This window comes from Miniopterus natalensis, chromosome 20, assembly GCF_054644295.1.
Source record: "Miniopterus natalensis isolate mMinNat1 chromosome 20, mMinNat1.hap1, whole genome shotgun sequence".
NCBI classification, from domain to species: Eukaryota; Metazoa; Chordata; class Mammalia; order Chiroptera; family Miniopteridae; genus Miniopterus; species Miniopterus natalensis.
In genome coordinates, this window is record NC_142100.1 from 3,707,056 (window position 1) to 3,724,010 (window position 16,955).

A 16,955-nucleotide genomic window follows, 5' to 3' on the forward strand; every position below is an offset into this window, starting at 1 on the left:
GCAACTGACCCAAAGAGAGAAGACTAGAGGACAAGCAATATAAAACCCAGGACAACAGTAAGGGCCTCATACAGCTGAGGAGCCCGGGAGGAAGCAGCAGCAGGAAGGGGGGCAGTGGGGCAGGTGGGAGGAGAGCCTGGAATCCCTTACACACAGCTGATCACCAGCAGCAGCTTGGACACACTCTGCAGGTGGAAACCGTTGGGGGTGTCCTCGGGGATATGCCGTGTCTGCGTGGAACCTGTAGGGAAAAAAAGAGGCCATTACCATCGTGGCCCACAAGTCCACCAACGGCTGATGTGACACGGGTCATGCACAGAGCTTCAGGGAGTGGCAGAGAACTGTCCATGTGCTGCCATGGCAACAATGCTACACCCTGCCTTCCACAAGTAAAGGGAAGATCCTCAAGGGCAAGGGCATGGGTTGGGTCAGGCAAAATGAATATTAAGAGTCACTGAACAAAAAAGGAAATCAACAGACCTACACAGCTAGGACATCAGGTGCAGGGCACGTGATCTGCAGCTGTGGCAGGAAACAGCACTCTGTGAGGGCTAGAGACAGCGCTCAGCTCTGGCCTTCTCCATACCGGCCACATGGCGCTGAGCATGCCACATAAGCTCTCTGCGAGTGGCTTACGCAGATGCGATGCTAGTCAGCAATCCTGTGTGCAACATGCAACCTAGGTGTACTCTGGTGGGAGCTGGGGGAAGACACGAGCTGGCCCTCTCCTGCTCTGCTCCTGCCTCCTCTCCTGTCCCCATCTGCCCTGGGATGCTAAGCTGTGTGCAAAGCACAGCGTGACAAACCCTGGATTGGTTAGTTCCTAAGGCCTCTTCTAGCTGCAGGTTTCCATGACTGAGTAAAGACATGAGGTTGTGCATGCTGGATGGGAAGAGGGAGACATACCAGGGAACCCACCACCTGGTAGGGCAGGTCCTTGGTGGCCTGCTTTGGACTCCCTGATCTCTGTGGGTTTGAGCTCTGGCTTCTCCTACGTGCAATTCCCAAGAACTTGGAACCTGCATACTTGAGTCTATCCAGGTGGATAGGAGCCTACGCAGCTCGGAGGCATAAACCCAAAGGCCACTTCTGTTCAGCAAAGTGCACATATGGGTTCAGCAGAGGCTGAGTAAGTTAAAGGGCAAATGGAAATAGGAAGAACATCCAGAGCTTAGATTTAATGAGTTATGTGCAAATTATAGACAATCCATGTGCAGGAGCTCACGCTGGCACAGGCGTGCCTGCAGCCTGAAGCCCTGAGAAGCTCTAGTCGTCCCCACCTGCACACACCTGCCACTTGCTTGATCCTGTGGCCCACATCTTCATCAGTGGGTGTGGTGACGGGGCTCATCACCTCTTCCAGGTGGGGCACCCGCAGGTGGGCATGGGGACGCTTCCTCCTCCGCACCGTGGGAGGCTTGCCGGCCTTCTCTTTGGGAGACTGTCTGTGCATCTCCGCCAGGTAGCTGCTCTCGATTTTGGTCAGCTCGCTCTCTGTCAGAGACAAAGGGGCCGCGTCAGGGGCGACCTGCCCCACCTCCCACCCAACTCACCGCCTCCAGGAGCAACTCTGTCTGCTCCCAGCTGGGTCCTCTCTAAGGACAGCATTTCTACATAGTTCTCTGGGGTGTGGATGGGAAGGGCAGGGTTCCTCAGGGATGCCCTGGAGCCTCAGGAAGTTCTGCAGGGACCCAGCCCTGCCCAAACCCTCCTCTGGGTTTTTCAACACTGTGTGGAAACGTGAGTTCCTGACATCTGCATCCTCGTGTATATAATTCAGGGCGCGTCACATTTCCTAATGGATGCATTCACAGGCTACCTCCTCTCCACAGCACTAAGCCCCAGCGTGGCTAGATCTGAGGTGCACTGCTAGGGGGCGGGGGTTGTAGATCCCTCAATAATCTCATAAAAGTTGCAGGCGCAGTCTCTGGGAAAATGCACATGTCCACACACATGTCAAAATTTTATATCCACTTCTGGGGCAGACTTAGGGGCCCTGTGACCCCGTCAGCCTCTCCTGTTCCCCTGAATGGTGACAGCGGGACACTGTGTGCTCACCCAGGTGGCGGAAGTAGTCCTCCAGCCCACTCCAGAAGTTCTTCTCGATGAAAGTCTTCACCAACCCCCAGGGCTGTTTCCGATAGCGCAACTCTGTGGAGACCCTGGGGAACAAGCCGGAAAGGAGATCAGCCATTTCCCAGACAGGTCAATCCATGTCTAAGTCCAAAGCAGCTTCACAGGTAAAAAGTCCCTTCACATCCATCGCACCACCTGGCCCCACGGCCGCGCTGAGGTCAGTGGAGCTAGTGGCTGTACTCTCATTTCTATACGGAGCGCGCCGAGTTTCAGATATTTAAGCAGACCAACAGACAAGGGCTCGGACTCCGAGGCCAGAGTGATCCCTGTCACCAGGCTGCCTCCCCCAGAGGGCTCCTGATGGTGCCCAGCAGCCTGCCAGCCACGGTCCTCCTCTCCTTCTCCAGGGGCTCCAAGTCCACACAGGCTCTGGGGTTCCACCATTTCCACCTTGGAGAGCACCCACTGCCCCGGTCTTGGCTCCTACCTCTCCCCTTTCCCCTCTTCTCAGCAGCCCTGGCTTCTTCCCGCGCCTGCCCTCCCAGTCCTGCATCTCCCCGGCCAGAACGTGTGCAGCTTCAGCTCCTTCCTCCCCTAACGGCAGCTCTGCTCTGTGCCTCTCCTTAGGTTCATACTTGTCTGTCGATACTTTCTTCCAGTTTATGCTCCCGTGTTAAGCCTGACTGCCTGCCTTCATCTCCTTCCTTAGGGACCCCGGCTCTACCCTGCCATGTTCAATGCCTGTGCTTGGAGCCACCTCCCCCCACCCAGCACCCCACCCAGCACCCGTTTGCTGGGGTGAGAGTGGGGAGCCCTCTAAAGGTCTGTCTGAGGTGAACCCACTACCTCTGTGTGAACTGGACAGAAAGAGCATCCATTTAGAAGCTCCTCCGAGGAAGATGGGGATGAAAAACCTGGCCCCTGTGGGGAGAGGGGTGGAGGACAGGAGAGCAGGAGAGAAGGGAGGGAAAGGGAAGCGAAGGGGAGGGGAGAGGGAGAGGGGGAGGGGGAGGGGAGGGGGAGGGAGAGGGAGGAGTGGACGCTGAGAGCTCCACGGAAACAAACGACTTTTTGAGAGGACCACGAGAGACACAGGCCCTTTTTCAGGTGCGGTGTTCAGATCTTCCTGATCCCCAGTCCCCAGGACACCTCTCTGGGGCCTGTCACTAAACAGCTATCTTATTTGAACTATACGAGTGAGGTTCCGTTCCGTACAAGCAAAAGAACTTGGTCTAAGACACGGGCATCCAAACTGATTATTGTCAAACACGGGGTGTCTGGAGCATGTCTAGACTTCAGATTACAGCTTCTTAAAATTTCAGGGTCTAAATTCTTTCCTTCCTCGAATGCACATCACAGTGCCCAGGATACGACTGCCCAGACAGAATCCTAATCGTTCACTTGACTCTGACAGTTGTGGGCCCTGTGCTGAGGGCTAACGGGAGTGAGAGGCAGGAGGCGTCTGTGCGGGGCGGCGAGCGCAGGCACGTGGGTCTAGACCTGGGTTTTAGCTCTCGCTGGGGATGTGACCCTTGGCAAAGTTATTAACTTAGACGACCCTCAGTTTTATCTGCAAAGTGAGAACAAATCCACCTCCTCTGGTCACCCTAAAGAATGTGCTCTAAACACAGTACTTTATAAGCTCCAGGCAATAAGGAGCAGTCGTTATGAGCCATGTACTGAGGAGAAGCAGAGCGGTAAAGGGGCACATGGGGAGGAGAGGAGCTGTCAGGACAGAGGGGTGGGGGGGGTCTCAGGAAGACTCGGAAAGATGGCAGAAGAAAGGGTGAGTCAGCAGGCCAGGTTCCCACCTCCTCCTACTCCCCCGGAAGCAAAGGAATGTTCCCAAACGCAAGGACCTCATGAACTTCCTTCCGGAAGCTTCCTACGGGCCCCCCCAGCGCTGAGGCTGCACCTGAGCCGGCTCTTGTTGCGGGCCACGCGCGTGAGTGTGTAGCGGTTGATGGTGTAGAAGTAGTCGTGGTACGGCACGTCGTGGGTGAGGACCTCGGCGTCTATCACGTAGCACTCACTTTCCTGGCTCGCCTTGTACATGGTCTGTGGGAAGAAAGGCCGCTGGGCGCAACTGAGAAGCAAGATGGGAAAAGGACCTCCTTCCCCGGTCTCCCCACCCGACCCCCCACTTCTGAATGGAGGACCTGGAACTGCTGGAATCGGCGGCCTCCAAGCGTGTGAGGTGCTGCCATTTCAGGTAAACACCTGCCCAGAAACTCCCCCTAACACCTGGCTCAGTCCTTGGACAGGACAGGACAGGACAGGACAGAGGCGGCTCGGGCTCTCCCACTGCCCCCGTCCTCGCCTCACCTGTGTCTCCCTGACAGTGGCAGTTTTGGGAGCCAGGGGGTTGGTGAGGGTGATGGTGTAAAGAATCAGTCGGCTCTGGTTTCCATTCTCTTCCTTCTTCCATGGATGGAAGATGATATCTGAGGGTAGCGAAGGGCCCTGGAATGAGGGAGGGAGACAGGCATGCCCTCCCCACAGCTGAATTCCCCCCATGCTCCCACCCCCGCCGGGGGAACGGCTCTTCACTGCGCTGAATGCCAACTGGCCTCCAAAAGGAAGTCAGTGGGAGCCTGAGAGCCGGAGGAGGGGGGTGGGAGGAGGGGAGTTGAGGCAGAAAGAGGCTCATTGTGGCACTGCCGAGATTTTACACTGGCCCCAGTATGCTCCTCGTTCCTGGGGCTGGGCAGGAGGTCGCAGGGCCACCCACAGGGGTGCTGCCAACACTGGAGTTACTGTGAGGAGGGCCTGGGATCCTTGGGAACAAGCACTCTCCCCTAAGGCATGACCTCGGTGCCCCCAGCCTGCCCTCTGCTCCTGGCTGCAGGTCCGCTGATGCCCAGCCACTCTTCCAGGCTCAGATGCCCAGCATCTCGGCTGGGCCAGAGTCGCAGCCCCTGCTGAGCTGCAGGACAGGGGCAAAGGGCGAGACAGGAGCACGGAGGTGTAAAGCGTGACCTCTGCGACTCCTAGATTTGAATCCTTAGCTGCATGGCCTTGGGCAAGGAACAATGGTGTGAGTTCCAGTTTCCTCGTGGGTACGGTAGGGTCACGATGCTCCCACACAGGGCAGAGCTGAGGGTTAGATGAGGTCATGTAACGTGGTAGCTGCTCCCCTTCACTACACGGTGAGCCCTGTAAGGCCCTGATCTCTGAGCCCCTGGGGCCTGGCACCACACGGGAGAGCCTCGGGCTGCAGCACCCGGGGTGGGGGAGAAGCACACAGAGCCCTGAGGGAGCTCTAGCACTAAGGCCAGAGAGAGGTGCTCAGGCTACTGGGTGACCAGGAAAGGAGGGTGCTTGGGAGGAGAGGAAAAAAGGGTGGTAGAGAGGGAAGGATGGGAGGCACCAGGCTGGGGAAAAGCCAACCTGAGAAGCGCCGCTGCTCCATGAAGTCCCGCTGGAAGGGCGAGTCGGTGAACAGGAGGTCATAGAGCTTGTCCACGCTGAAGTTGAAAATCTCATTCACATACTGCCGGCCACTCAGGTCCTCGTAGAAGGCCTGGACCTCCCCTGCACGAAGGGTGAGGAAATGACAGTGAACGGGAGGGGCAGGTGACCCTGGGGAATCCCAGAGCACTTGTCTGGATGCAGCTGTGGGAACGGCCACCAAGGGCGGGGGAGACCATGGAGTGAGGCAGCTGCCTCCTTCCCTCAGATGTCATTCGACTCATTCAGCTCTGACCAGGCGCTCAGGAAGGTACTGTTTGCTTTGACACTTCAAGCCTCCCAAATTAAGGTGACCTTAGACTGCAATTTAAATAAACGACCACTTCCTGAGCTTGCCTGAGCCCAGAGGATCAGTTATCTGGAGGGCCTTGGGAGCCCCCTCCAGGCCACCGCCCAGGACTGGGCAGGACGAGCAGCATGGGGGGAATGTTTACTTCTCGGTTTATATGAACGGCACCCCCGTCATTATTCAGGACCTAACCTGTACAGTCCTTGCCTTGCCTTGCCCTGCCCTGCACCCTGGATGGGAGTGAGGAAACCAACCAAAGGTGAGAAAGCCACGGCAGGCGACCCACAGGAGTGACCGTCCACAGCCTGAGGATGAGCACTGTCTGCATCTACTCACTAAGTCAGAACCCTCCGCCCACTCCATGGAGGCGAACCATCAGCCACGTTCATCAGCACTGAGCATTCGGCTTCTCGCCCTGGAGTGCAAGAAGCAACATGTTCCCAAGCGAGGGCCCAGAAGCTGGCCCTCTGCAGGAGGAAAGTAAGAAGCTATCCTCTAAGAAATACTAGAGAAGGGCAGTGTCCAGAGCCTGCCTGACCTCTTTTCTAGCCGGGTCTCAAGCCCCATGCTGGAGTCACTAAAGCAAGTTTCGACTGCAGCCTACTCATCTGTAGGTGCAGCTGGCTGACGGGCACTTTCCTGGTGGCACGCACATGCTGCCATGCCTGGCACCTCTCTGAGGGACAGAGCTGCAAGGCCAGCAGTGTCAACGGGTAAACTTAGTGACAAGACTGGGGAGCAGGACAAGGCATTTATCTGTCGAGCAAAAAAGGGCAAACACGGGATGATGAGGTTCACGCAAGCAAGCACCTGAAAAAGAGACCTAAGCTAACAACGAATGTACGCTTTTTTGAAAAAAAGCTCTGCTACCACCCAGCCTTCCACCGGGAGCCTAAAGACTGACTCTAGTCTCCATGTGGGGACATCCTTTAAGCCTCAAGACAGAGAGAGGAAGGGCCGCTCTGCACCCATTCTCAAATGCACCTTCATCGTGGGTGTCAGAGGAGTCGCTGAGCTCGGTGGGGATGTCCTCATTGTCGTTGAAGTCCAGCGAGGGGGAGTTCACAGGCGCGAGGATCTCCATCTTCTCTCCCATGATACTGTCGATAGCAAGCGCCTTCTCTAGGGCCCCGTCACCCTCCAGCCCCTCCTCCTCCAAGGGCAGGCCGTCAAACTGGGTGGAGACAGAGAAGTCCCGGGGCAGTCAGGGCCCTGGCCTGGGAGCCCTCACGCTCACAGCAGGAGCTGATTTCCCGAGAACAGTACAGGGTTCTGCCCTCCTCTTGCCGTCCCATAGCACAGCGTTAGCTCCCCGGCCACAGGTCCGCTCCCGGGCCGCACCTCCACTGTGGTATAACAACGCCAGCCTGCCTCCCGCTAGGACCTGGTTTTCTAAGAGGCTCAAAGGCTTCATAAGCATTTTTTATTCATTTTCCCATTAGTGCTGGAAGGGAACAGATACAAGCCTTTATATTTTAAAATAACCCCGAGGCTGGAAATGGAGCCTTGGCATGAAATGGTGTCCGTGTTCCAAGGCCAGGTAGGAGGACCCCTGAGCCACTGCAGTGCAGGGCTCCCATTCCTGGGGGTCCTTTCTGAGGAAGCCCATCCCGCCCCCTACCTGCCAGCTCACCCCCGGCACTCTTCCTTCACCCAGCTTCCGTTTCCTCTGTGACCCGTCCCAGAGGACAGAGGTCCTTCTTATACATTTTATCTTTCACAAAGTCTGGCACAGTGGGAAAATACATCAGAGTGTGTATAGTAGGGACTCAAACTATTATTTATTGAATAGGTGATTAAACAGTTCTAGTCTCACACTCATGGACAACTTTGCCTTAGGTCCAGGCTGTGAAACCCGGACCTGGCACAGCTCTCCAAGGGCTGAGTGGAGCCGTCAGCATGAGCAGAGCTCACAGTGAACCTGAGTGGTTTTCACCTGCTCAGCAGCCAGACAAAATCCTAACCCGCGACATGGAGAGCCCAGCGCAGGCCCTGGGACTGCAGTTACTGCGAGCCAGGCAGCCCCCTGCTCCGGTGTCTCCTTCACAAAACTGACTGCAATGCGCCACCTCCCCGCCGCCCACTCCCAGGTGCGGGGCCCACAGGGTCAGCCAGGCGAGGACGCGCTGGCCGGACGAGGGCTCACCGCCATACCGAGACAGGGGCTTCGCTGCTCCCGGTGGACGTCAGCGTGCTGTTGGTGACGGACTTCTTGGGCAGCTGCGGGCTGGCGTCTGCCTTGGTCTCTATGCTGCTTTTGGACGAGCTGTCATTCACTTCATTCTCTTCTACGGGGATTTCCTCACAGTAGCTACAACAAGACACCATACGCCACGCTGACCTCAGGGGACAAAACTGTTCTAGGACCCTCAGACCTACCTATCTGCCCAAAACTGCGGCTTTCCTGTGTCCCTGCTTTGCATCTGAGCCCCCTCTAACTACCCTACTCCCAAAACCTCTCCTAAAACCACACCTCCAACCCCCAAGTAAAATTTCTGGCTCCAAACTCACCTTTTCTAGGCACCCTCCTTAGATATATTCCTAGTAAAGTAGGACCATTATTTGTCTTAAACTGTTTTTCCCACCCCAGCCCGACCATTTGCATCAGACGCCTGGACTCTGACCACACACTGTCCTCCCCACACAGTGACAAGGACAGACTCGGACATGAGTGTCCTTTGGGGGTGTTGTCCAGATTCCAGATCAAAGCTGGTCAACTTCTGGGCATTGTACACCTAAGGCAGGGGTGGGGAACCTTTTTTCTGCCAACGGCCATTTGTATAGTTCTAACATTATTCACGAGCCACACAAAATTATCAACTTAAAAATTAGCTATGAAAAAAGCTCCTAGGTATACTGAATTTTGAGTCCCGCCTGCGGTTGCCTTGGCGGGGCCAGACCAAATGATTTTGACCTGTGGGTCCGACGTTCCCCATCCCTGACTAAGGGGAAACCCTCCTTGAGCTAAAGGTGGGTGCCCTTCTAGGGATGCCTCAGACATGCCACTGCAGCCTCTAACAAGGGAGAAATCGTCATCATCATCAATGCCTGACTTATACTTTATACTGACCTCACCTGGAACACACTGAGTAAGGCATTCCATGCATTTTAGAGATAATCAAGTAGACATCCCAGAAGTTAAGTGAGAGCACTACTCGGAGCCAGTTCCTGCCTGAGCCCTGGTCTACGTAGCCCACATCGGATGCTCTTTCGCGGCATCCTGCTCCTCTGTGCCTCTCACACTGCCACCGAGCCTCTACCTACCTCCAAACCTCAAGCATGCTTGTATCACTCTGCAGTCCCATCTTTCTTAACTACCAAGGCACGTGATACAGTGAGCCACCCTTCTCCTTCAAATGTCCTTCCCTTAGCTCCCCGGACACAAAGCTCGCAGCGTCCTCCCCCCTCACTGAGCATCCTCTCGGGATTTGACTCTTTTGCCGCTTCTGCCTCTTGCTGAGTATCCTCAGGCCCAGACCCTGAGCTTCCTACGTCCATCTAGTCACCTGGGCATTCCAGCCAAATTCACGGCAGGGGCTGTCCACTAAAACACCACATGTGTCCCCAGCCCAGACTCCCTAGAGAATGCCACAGACAGACGCCATGTGACATCTCGTTCCGACCGAATGACAGTCATCTCAAAGTCAGGTTGTCTAGAACCAAGCTCCTGTTCTTCCCCCTGAATTTGCGCTGTGATACTAGTGTCCACCTCAGTGTGGAACAACTCTATCCTTTCAGTTGGTAAATCCAAGAAAAACTTAACCACCTTGGGCTTCTTCTGGATGCATCAGCAAATCATTCAATATACTTCTGGTTCTACCATCAAAATATATTCAGAAACTGACCACTCATTTCCACTTCTACTGTTACCCTCCTGGTCCAAACCACCATCACCTCTCATCTAAATGATCTAAATTATTCAATAGCCTCTTAGGCAGTCTGCTCTTACTCCCCTTCCGTCCATTTTCAACCCAGGAGGCCGGGTGATCCTGTTAAAATGTTAAGTCAGACAGTATCAATTATCTACTCAAAGCCGTTTCACAGCTCCTCCCTCGGCTCCGGGTAAAGCCAATCATCACGTTGGCCCGAAGGCCTCATACTCTGCCTCCCGACCTCCCTGACCTCGCCTCTTCCCATTTGCCCTTTTCCAGTCCGCCCAGCTGCCATCACTGTTCCCTCTGCCTGGGAGGCCTTCCTGAAGGTGACCTCTGGCTTACTCCTTCACTTCCTTCAGGGTATACTTGGGTGTCATTCCCCAGTGTGGCTTCATGCCATCCTCGCCCCTCCCCAAAAGGCTCCCTGGCAGCCTCCTCTGCCTCTCACCCCATCGTGTTGAAGTCGTCGTCGGGGGGCACGTAGTCCTCGTCGTCACTGGTCAGGCCCAGCTCGTTCCCGTAGCACTGGTGAACGAAGTGCCAGAGCTCCTTGGGACACAGTGGCTGCAGGAACAACAGAGACTGACGCTTCCTTCCTCAGTACCCCTCTGCACAGAGGCACTGTTAGCTGGTCTCCCCTGAGGGTAGAACAGCCAAACTCCACTCCCCCTAGCAGAACAGAGGGAGCAATGCCTCCATGGTGACCTCGGCCACCTCACTTGCCCTCCTCTCAGGATCTCAACAAGGCACCAATCTTCTGTGCAAGAATACGTCTTTTATCAAAGCCAGGAACCTGGCCTGTTCACACAACTCAGGTTTCCATATGGGACCAACTGGCCCCTTGTCCACTTTCTGCTCCTGAGGATGAGGTCCAGCATTAAGCAGCATGATCTGATGTCACTGTGGGCCAAAGCGATCACAGAGCTTCTGGTTTGGAACATGGAATGAGCAGCAGAGATCCTCTGAGCCACTTTCACTGGGGCTGCAGAAAACTCCTTACGCTAACAGTGACCAAGCAAACCCTGCAGGACGCCATCCAGGAATGAGGCACGACCTCAAAGGTGGCCCACTGCCCAGCTGCCAGTTCCTGTGCTTAGAAAGAAGTCCTCCTTCTCAAAGATTAAGGGGCCCCAAAGGTCAGTGCATCTAAACTTCTCCTGACCACCTGAATGCTTCCTTCTTTATTCTTACGTAGATCAGTTTGCCTACAGCTCTATGCATCAGTTCTAGTTTTCCTTATTTCACTGGGTGTCCTCATTTCCTCCTCAAAAGCACTGTCCTAAGAAAAGTTAGCTCTCATGAAGTTCAAAGACTTGGGAAAGAGGCAACAGATTTTACAAAGAACTGAGATCAGAGGTAGAGGCCATGAACACGTCTCGGGTTGGGAGGAGGGGGAGAAGGTGGGAGGATAAGTACATGAAAAACAGAAGCAGTCAATGCCATCAAAAATAATTCAAATTATTGAATAATTATTCAATTACTCAAACTAGCCAACCCTAAGTCTGCTTGGCCTGCCTGCTCTGCCTCACCTGTTCCTTCTTGGGAAAACCAAAGGCCCCTGCCATGCTCTCTTTGCCTCCTGACTGACCCTGATGCTTCCCCACGTGGCCCTGCATGGCCCTGCATGATGTGACGTGCCTCTGCCTCCAGAGGTTAATAAAAGGCTGTTTTCCACCAACAGATGTGATAGAGAACCTGAGTCCTCTCCAAGTCCATCCTTCAAGGTTTAGTTTAAGAAGCAGAAGCCATCAGGATGCCGTGAGCCAGGTTCCAGTTTTCCAATGAAGGAGACCTGCCCAGGATACCATAGGCAGGGCTCCCCTAAGCTGGCAGGGCTGGGGTGGCAGTTCTGTGCTGGCCCTCACAGTGCCAGAGGAAGGCACTTCTCTTATCTGGACCTCCTCCTCGCTCTGGCCTTATGTCTACCATTAATCCTGCCTGGGCCACACTTGTACCTCTGCCCCTTCTGAACAATTTCCCTCCTTCATGCAGCCTTCCCAGACCAGTTCCACATGCTCAGCTTGTCTGCCATCGCCAGGACAAGCCCAGTTAGCAGGTCCTGTTCATGAGGCAGGACTCTTAGTCACTTTGCTAGAACTTTAGTGAACCATATGGACGACTCTGTCTTACTCAGAAATGACAGTAATTGTGAACTGAAAATTCAGACCTGCCAGTGGAGACTCAAATACATTATCGCTTTACCATTACTGACGGCTAATGAAGGCGGATGATCTCAGACCAAACAGGCTACCAGGACATACCAGGGCTGTATGGACTTTCGGGTTGGAACAAACTCTACATAATAAATCTACTCAATTTCCTTTTGATAGTAATAAATTTGGGCTAGAGTCAAAGTAGATACACTCATATTTAAACATGTCATAGATAATATGATTATAACCATATTATGTAATTTTCCCCCCATGTCCCTTTCCTGGCTTGGAGGCTGTCTCTCAGCACCTCACGGTACATCCTAATGGGAGTTCTCGAAGGGCTGCCACCTTGACATCTTCACCTACATGTCCACAATGTCCTTCAAACACTCAAGTAGTCAACTGTATTAACTATTTTTCTGGCATCTGAGGCCTTGCTGAATGGGGCGCACTTGCCCCTCCCAGGGTCAGCTAATTCCCAGACATAGAAAACTCACCTAAGAGCACACCTTTCACATGTAACCAGCCAATCCAAAGCTCATACCCCAATACCTTCTTTATCTAGCTCTTAGGGTGCACGCCAATATTCCCCCGCCTTCATTACCTAGGGACAGGTACCAGGCAACTGGAGACAATCTCTATACCCCAAAGCCACACTCAGTTGTTCAAACTAGCCAATCCTGGCTGCTTGGCCTGCCTGCCCTGCCTCACCCGCTCCTTCTGGGGAAAACCACAAAGGCCCTGCCCGTGCTTCCCCGTGCTCTTTGCCTCCTGACTGCCCCCGGTGTTTCCCCACGTGGCCCTGCGTGGCGTGCCTCTGCTTCCAGAGGCATATCTGTAAGTATAAAAACTTACAGGGAGTCTGTGTCTCATCATACATGACATGAACAAATCCTGGACCATTTAAAACAGTGGGCTGCAGTTAGTGAGGGCCCTGGCTGAGCAGCAGGCCGTCCACAGGAGAGAGAGGCTACTTCCAGGACTCAGGCCAGCACTGCCATGAGAGCCCACGAGAGTCCAGAGGACCTCCAGGATCACGAGGAAATGAGGGCTTCCATGGACCTGGCCAAAGCCCCAGTAAAGAGCAGCCTTTCCACAGGGTCCATGCCCAAGGAGAAAGAACATTCTAGCTGGACCTGCATCATTCTCAGGCTGAAGGAAGGGGCTGGGCAGGACTTACCTTTTCAAGGAGCGCATTCTGCCACAGCCGGAACATCATCATGTACGTCCTATCCCGGGCCCCAAACGAAGTAAAAAAGTGCTAGATTGTAAGAGAAAATGGAAAAAGTGTCAGTTAAGACTTATAACATAATGAAGACCTGCTGCTCTTTCCTTTGAAAACAAGCTACTGACTTTAGCCTCAAATGTGATGACTCTCAGCCCCCGTGATCCCGGCACAGGTGCTCGAGAGATGAGGAGCACAGAGGTACCTGGGCCCTCCAGCCCCCCTGTAATCCAGTCCTGCCACAGCCACAGCCACAGCCACTCACTTCCCTCGGGGCTCCCTTGTCCTGTCTGAAGCTTTCATCTCCATGAAAACCTTGCTTCACTCACCTACTGGAACTGGGTGAGTGGGAGCTGTGAACTAGCCTAAGGGAAGGAAGACAAGTCCCTCACCCACTAGCCTAAAGGGTTTTCATTCAATTCAACCAGTAGTCCAGTATGAGCATGTGCCAGGCTCCATTCACAGGCTTGGGGTAAAACAGCAAACACAATGGAAGGAGATCCCTTCTCTCAGGAGCTTGCTCATTCGAGGGGACCCTTTATAACACGCAGGAAGCAAGACAAAAACCAGATGTGACTGAAGATGTTCTGGGTGCTTCACAAACACTGCTTTATTTACACCATACGAAAGCCTCAGAAAATAAACAGAGGTGCTAATACCTAATAAAGAGGAATAGGCTGGGAAGCTGGGTGACTCCTGTAATCACAAAGCTGACCTGTGCCAAAAACAGAATTCACACCAAAGACTATCTGAGCCCAAAGTTCTTGGCGGCCCGAGTGCAAGGGCACCGTGAACTGCGTGGGGCAGAAACCTGATCCGCCCCAAGGCCTGAAGGCATCATAGCATTTTCTCTGCCCTAAATTTTACCTTCCACATTTTCCCCAAGCCCATAGGAACAATTCATTTCCTCCCAGACTCGCATCTCTCTGGATGAGCTACGCTGATACACAATGATAACAACCACATTTGTATTATGCCTTATAGTTCAGTGTTTTCAAATGTGTGATGTCATTTCAAGACTATTAAATAGGTCTTGCCGGCTCCATGTTACACACGAGAAACTTGAGGCAGAGAGGTTACATATGTGCCTACAGTCACAGGACTCGGATGCAGGTTTCTGGCCCCAAGTCCATGTTCTGGCACTCCTTCCTCAGCCCTGCCCTTCCCAGAGGTGGTTCTGCAACCTGGATGGCTCCCCCATCTCGCAATCCTACCACGTCCACATTAATGCTACTGAAGAGCAGAAATACAGAAGTTGGGGGGCTGGGGCTCAGGGGAGGGGGAGTAAAGTCCAAGATTAGAATCCACTTACCTTTTCTGAATCAGTGCAAACTTGGATGGCATTGGGAATGAGGCGAGCTGTTTTTTCTTTAGTCATGGAGCAGATGTCTTTTAAACGGACAGTCAGCTGGCATTCCCATAGGGACAGAGATAGGATAAAAGCAAGAAGAAGCATTAATGCAGCCAAAGGGGTCCACACGGCACCAGTTCAGACAGAAGAAATCGGATCTGCCTACATATCTCTAAACCTCCTAAGACCTCATCTGGGTTAGTCCCTAATTTCACAGAGGCCCCACAGTGAGGCGGTGGCCAAGCCTTGCCCAGAGCCCACAGGTGTCTTGGCTCTTGATCCAGGAGCTTCCTGTCTCGTTTTCACAGTCTGATAAAAGTGCAGAGGTCCCTTCACTATGCCACTTACAGAAACATGTAGCAGTAGCACTGGAGGGGACATAACAGTCACCTAGTTCACCTTTCCCCTTTGCTTTACAAGCTGAGGAAAGAGAGGCCAAGGAAGAATAAAGGACTGGCCTAAAATCACACAGCTAATTAGGAGCAGAATCCAAAAAGTGCACAAGCCAGTTCTTCTGGGTCCCACGGCCAATGCCCTTTTTACTCCACTATACTGCCTTCTGCAGTGACTCTTGCCAAATATTTGCTTTTAGCAAATGCTTTCGGCACTTCTTTTCCACACCCAAGAGGGTGGGAGGGGCACACAAAGTACAGGAGATCCAGCCTTCAAGGCTCAGGCACCTGCTTTTGTTAATTATGTGAAGCCTGGATAGAGCATAAAGTCCACAAAGGGAAGGAAGGCGGCAGCTGGCTGAGCCACAGCCAAGGGGACAGCCCCAGGGAGCACGCCCAGGTCTTTACCAGAGTTTCCCAGCGGAAGATGTTGCTGTAGAAGCAGATCCAGTTTTCAGAGAGGTAGAGTCGGCCCTGAAGGAGAATGTCTCTTTGGAGTGCACACGAGTAATCTGTGTTGGGACGAGGGACAGGAGCTTAGAGATAGCATTTTCCACCAGCTGCTCCCACACAGGCGTGCCATCCCTCCCACCAGCGGAGCCCAGTGCCTACCACTGACTGGGCAAATCTGAACTAGTGGCCAAGGGAGCCCTTAGCATCTCACCATCAGGAAAATGAAGGATGTGAAATACACTAGTGCCCACAGGCACAGGAATGGCTGAGATGATAGAGGGGAACACAAAGGTGGAGGCAGAAAAGCCTATAACATCATCAAAGGCCCCTCTCCAACCCACGATTCTCCCACCCCTTCAGTGCTGAACCATCTGCAGAGCTAAGGGTGGGAGTGACTCTTTCCAGGCTGGGCTCTCTCTTGAAGCCGCCATACACGAGGTGCTCAGCCCTGGGCCCCAACCGTGGGGGTCAGCGCTCTGGACACCCTCTCTCTCTGTTCCCAGATAGACTTTCTTACTGGAATTGACTCCTACTTGGGGAATCTCTAGACAGAAGAAGCCTGAGTGATATCCTAGATCCCCAGACTTCCTTCCTGGCCCCCCTCACCCAGCACCCCACTCACCAACAATGAGGCGCTCCGTGTCTGGAAGTTGCTTAAAGAGCTTTCTGAAGTCTTCGTTTCTCTGCTTGTAAGTGGGGCTTAACACCTGCGTGACAATGGCCATGGTTAGCGATGTTCCCAGATTCTGTGGGTTGGGGAGGAAGGTGCAGGAGGAGCACCTGCCTGCGTATTTAAAAGGCAAAGATGAGGCCATTACCCTACAGACCCTAGGAAGCCAGGGCGGCAAAGGGGGCAAGGCACGGGAAAATCATTGTGGAGAGAATTCGATGCTGTGAAAGGCTTTGTATCCAGTGTCTGTCAAGGAGAAAAATTACTCCTGAGCAGGGCCCACACTACAGCCCAAGAAGATGCAGGGTGAGGGTCGACCTCCAGGGAGCTCCCTGGGACCCACCACATCAGGTATTGCTGTTCTGCCTTCAGCCAGCAGGAGCACTATCTACCTTGATAATAAAGCCAGAGCCCAAGGGCCCCCCGTTCCCCAACAGGGCTCAGAGTAGGAGCCCATCACACTCCTCAGGACAAGTTATCATGACTGACAGCAGGCACTTGCTGGGTGTGACATTCATGACTGGAAAAAACGTCATGAAACACAAGACTAGCATGATGTTATATGTCAGTTATCTCTCTCAGGGAATCTCATTTTTACAAAGACTATTAACAAACCAACCCACAAAATCAGTAACTAAATAAGCACACAGTAGAGAACTTGAAAGTAATTAGAAGCAATTAGAGACACCTGAACTCATTCCCTCACTATCCTTTACAAGATTATCAAAGCCAACACTTATATTATCAGTGAGGAAACTGAGGCAAGAGAGAAGCCTCCCCCTGCGCATGGCCCCCGGGCTGGTCAGTGGCAGATCTGATTCCTGGTCCAGTGCTCACCTCCTGCCACCACCTGTGTGTCTGGATGCCCCTGTGCCCACTTAGCTTTTCAGGTACCTCAGTGCAGACTCATGCCCAAAAACTGCCTTGGGAATACCAGGAGCCAGTTGAATACACAAAAATCCTGCTTTTTCCAAGCTCACAATCTTACAAAAAAGAAAGA

General features: G+C 53.5%; 1 protein-coding gene across 2 annotated transcripts in view; it reads right to left on the reverse strand.

The window, feature by feature from the left end:
* The window catches only part of GRAMD1B (GRAM domain containing 1B), a 154,800-nt gene that overhangs the window by 6,396 nt on the left and 131,449 nt on the right, over window positions 1-16,955 (reverse strand). For both annotated transcript variants that reach the window (XM_087828688.1, XM_087828687.1), the window contains exons 5-17: window positions 15,908-15,992; window positions 15,241-15,344; window positions 14,402-14,497; window positions 13,045-13,125; window positions 10,160-10,275; window positions 7,991-8,147; window positions 6,821-7,010; window positions 5,467-5,610; window positions 4,402-4,520; window positions 3,992-4,134; window positions 2,059-2,162; window positions 1,291-1,494; window positions 151-241 (exon numbers count right to left, since the gene is read on the reverse strand). In XM_087828688.1, the coding sequence (XP_087684814.1) occupies window positions 151-241; window positions 1,291-1,494; window positions 2,059-2,162; window positions 3,992-4,134; window positions 4,402-4,520; window positions 5,467-5,610; window positions 6,821-7,010; window positions 7,991-8,147; window positions 10,160-10,275; window positions 13,045-13,125; window positions 14,402-14,497; window positions 15,241-15,344; window positions 15,908-15,992 (1,634 nt within the window). The remainder of the gene's footprint in view (window positions 1-150; window positions 242-1,290; window positions 1,495-2,058; window positions 2,163-3,991; window positions 4,135-4,401; window positions 4,521-5,466; window positions 5,611-6,820; window positions 7,011-7,990; window positions 8,148-10,159; window positions 10,276-13,044; window positions 13,126-14,401; window positions 14,498-15,240; window positions 15,345-15,907; window positions 15,993-16,955) is intronic.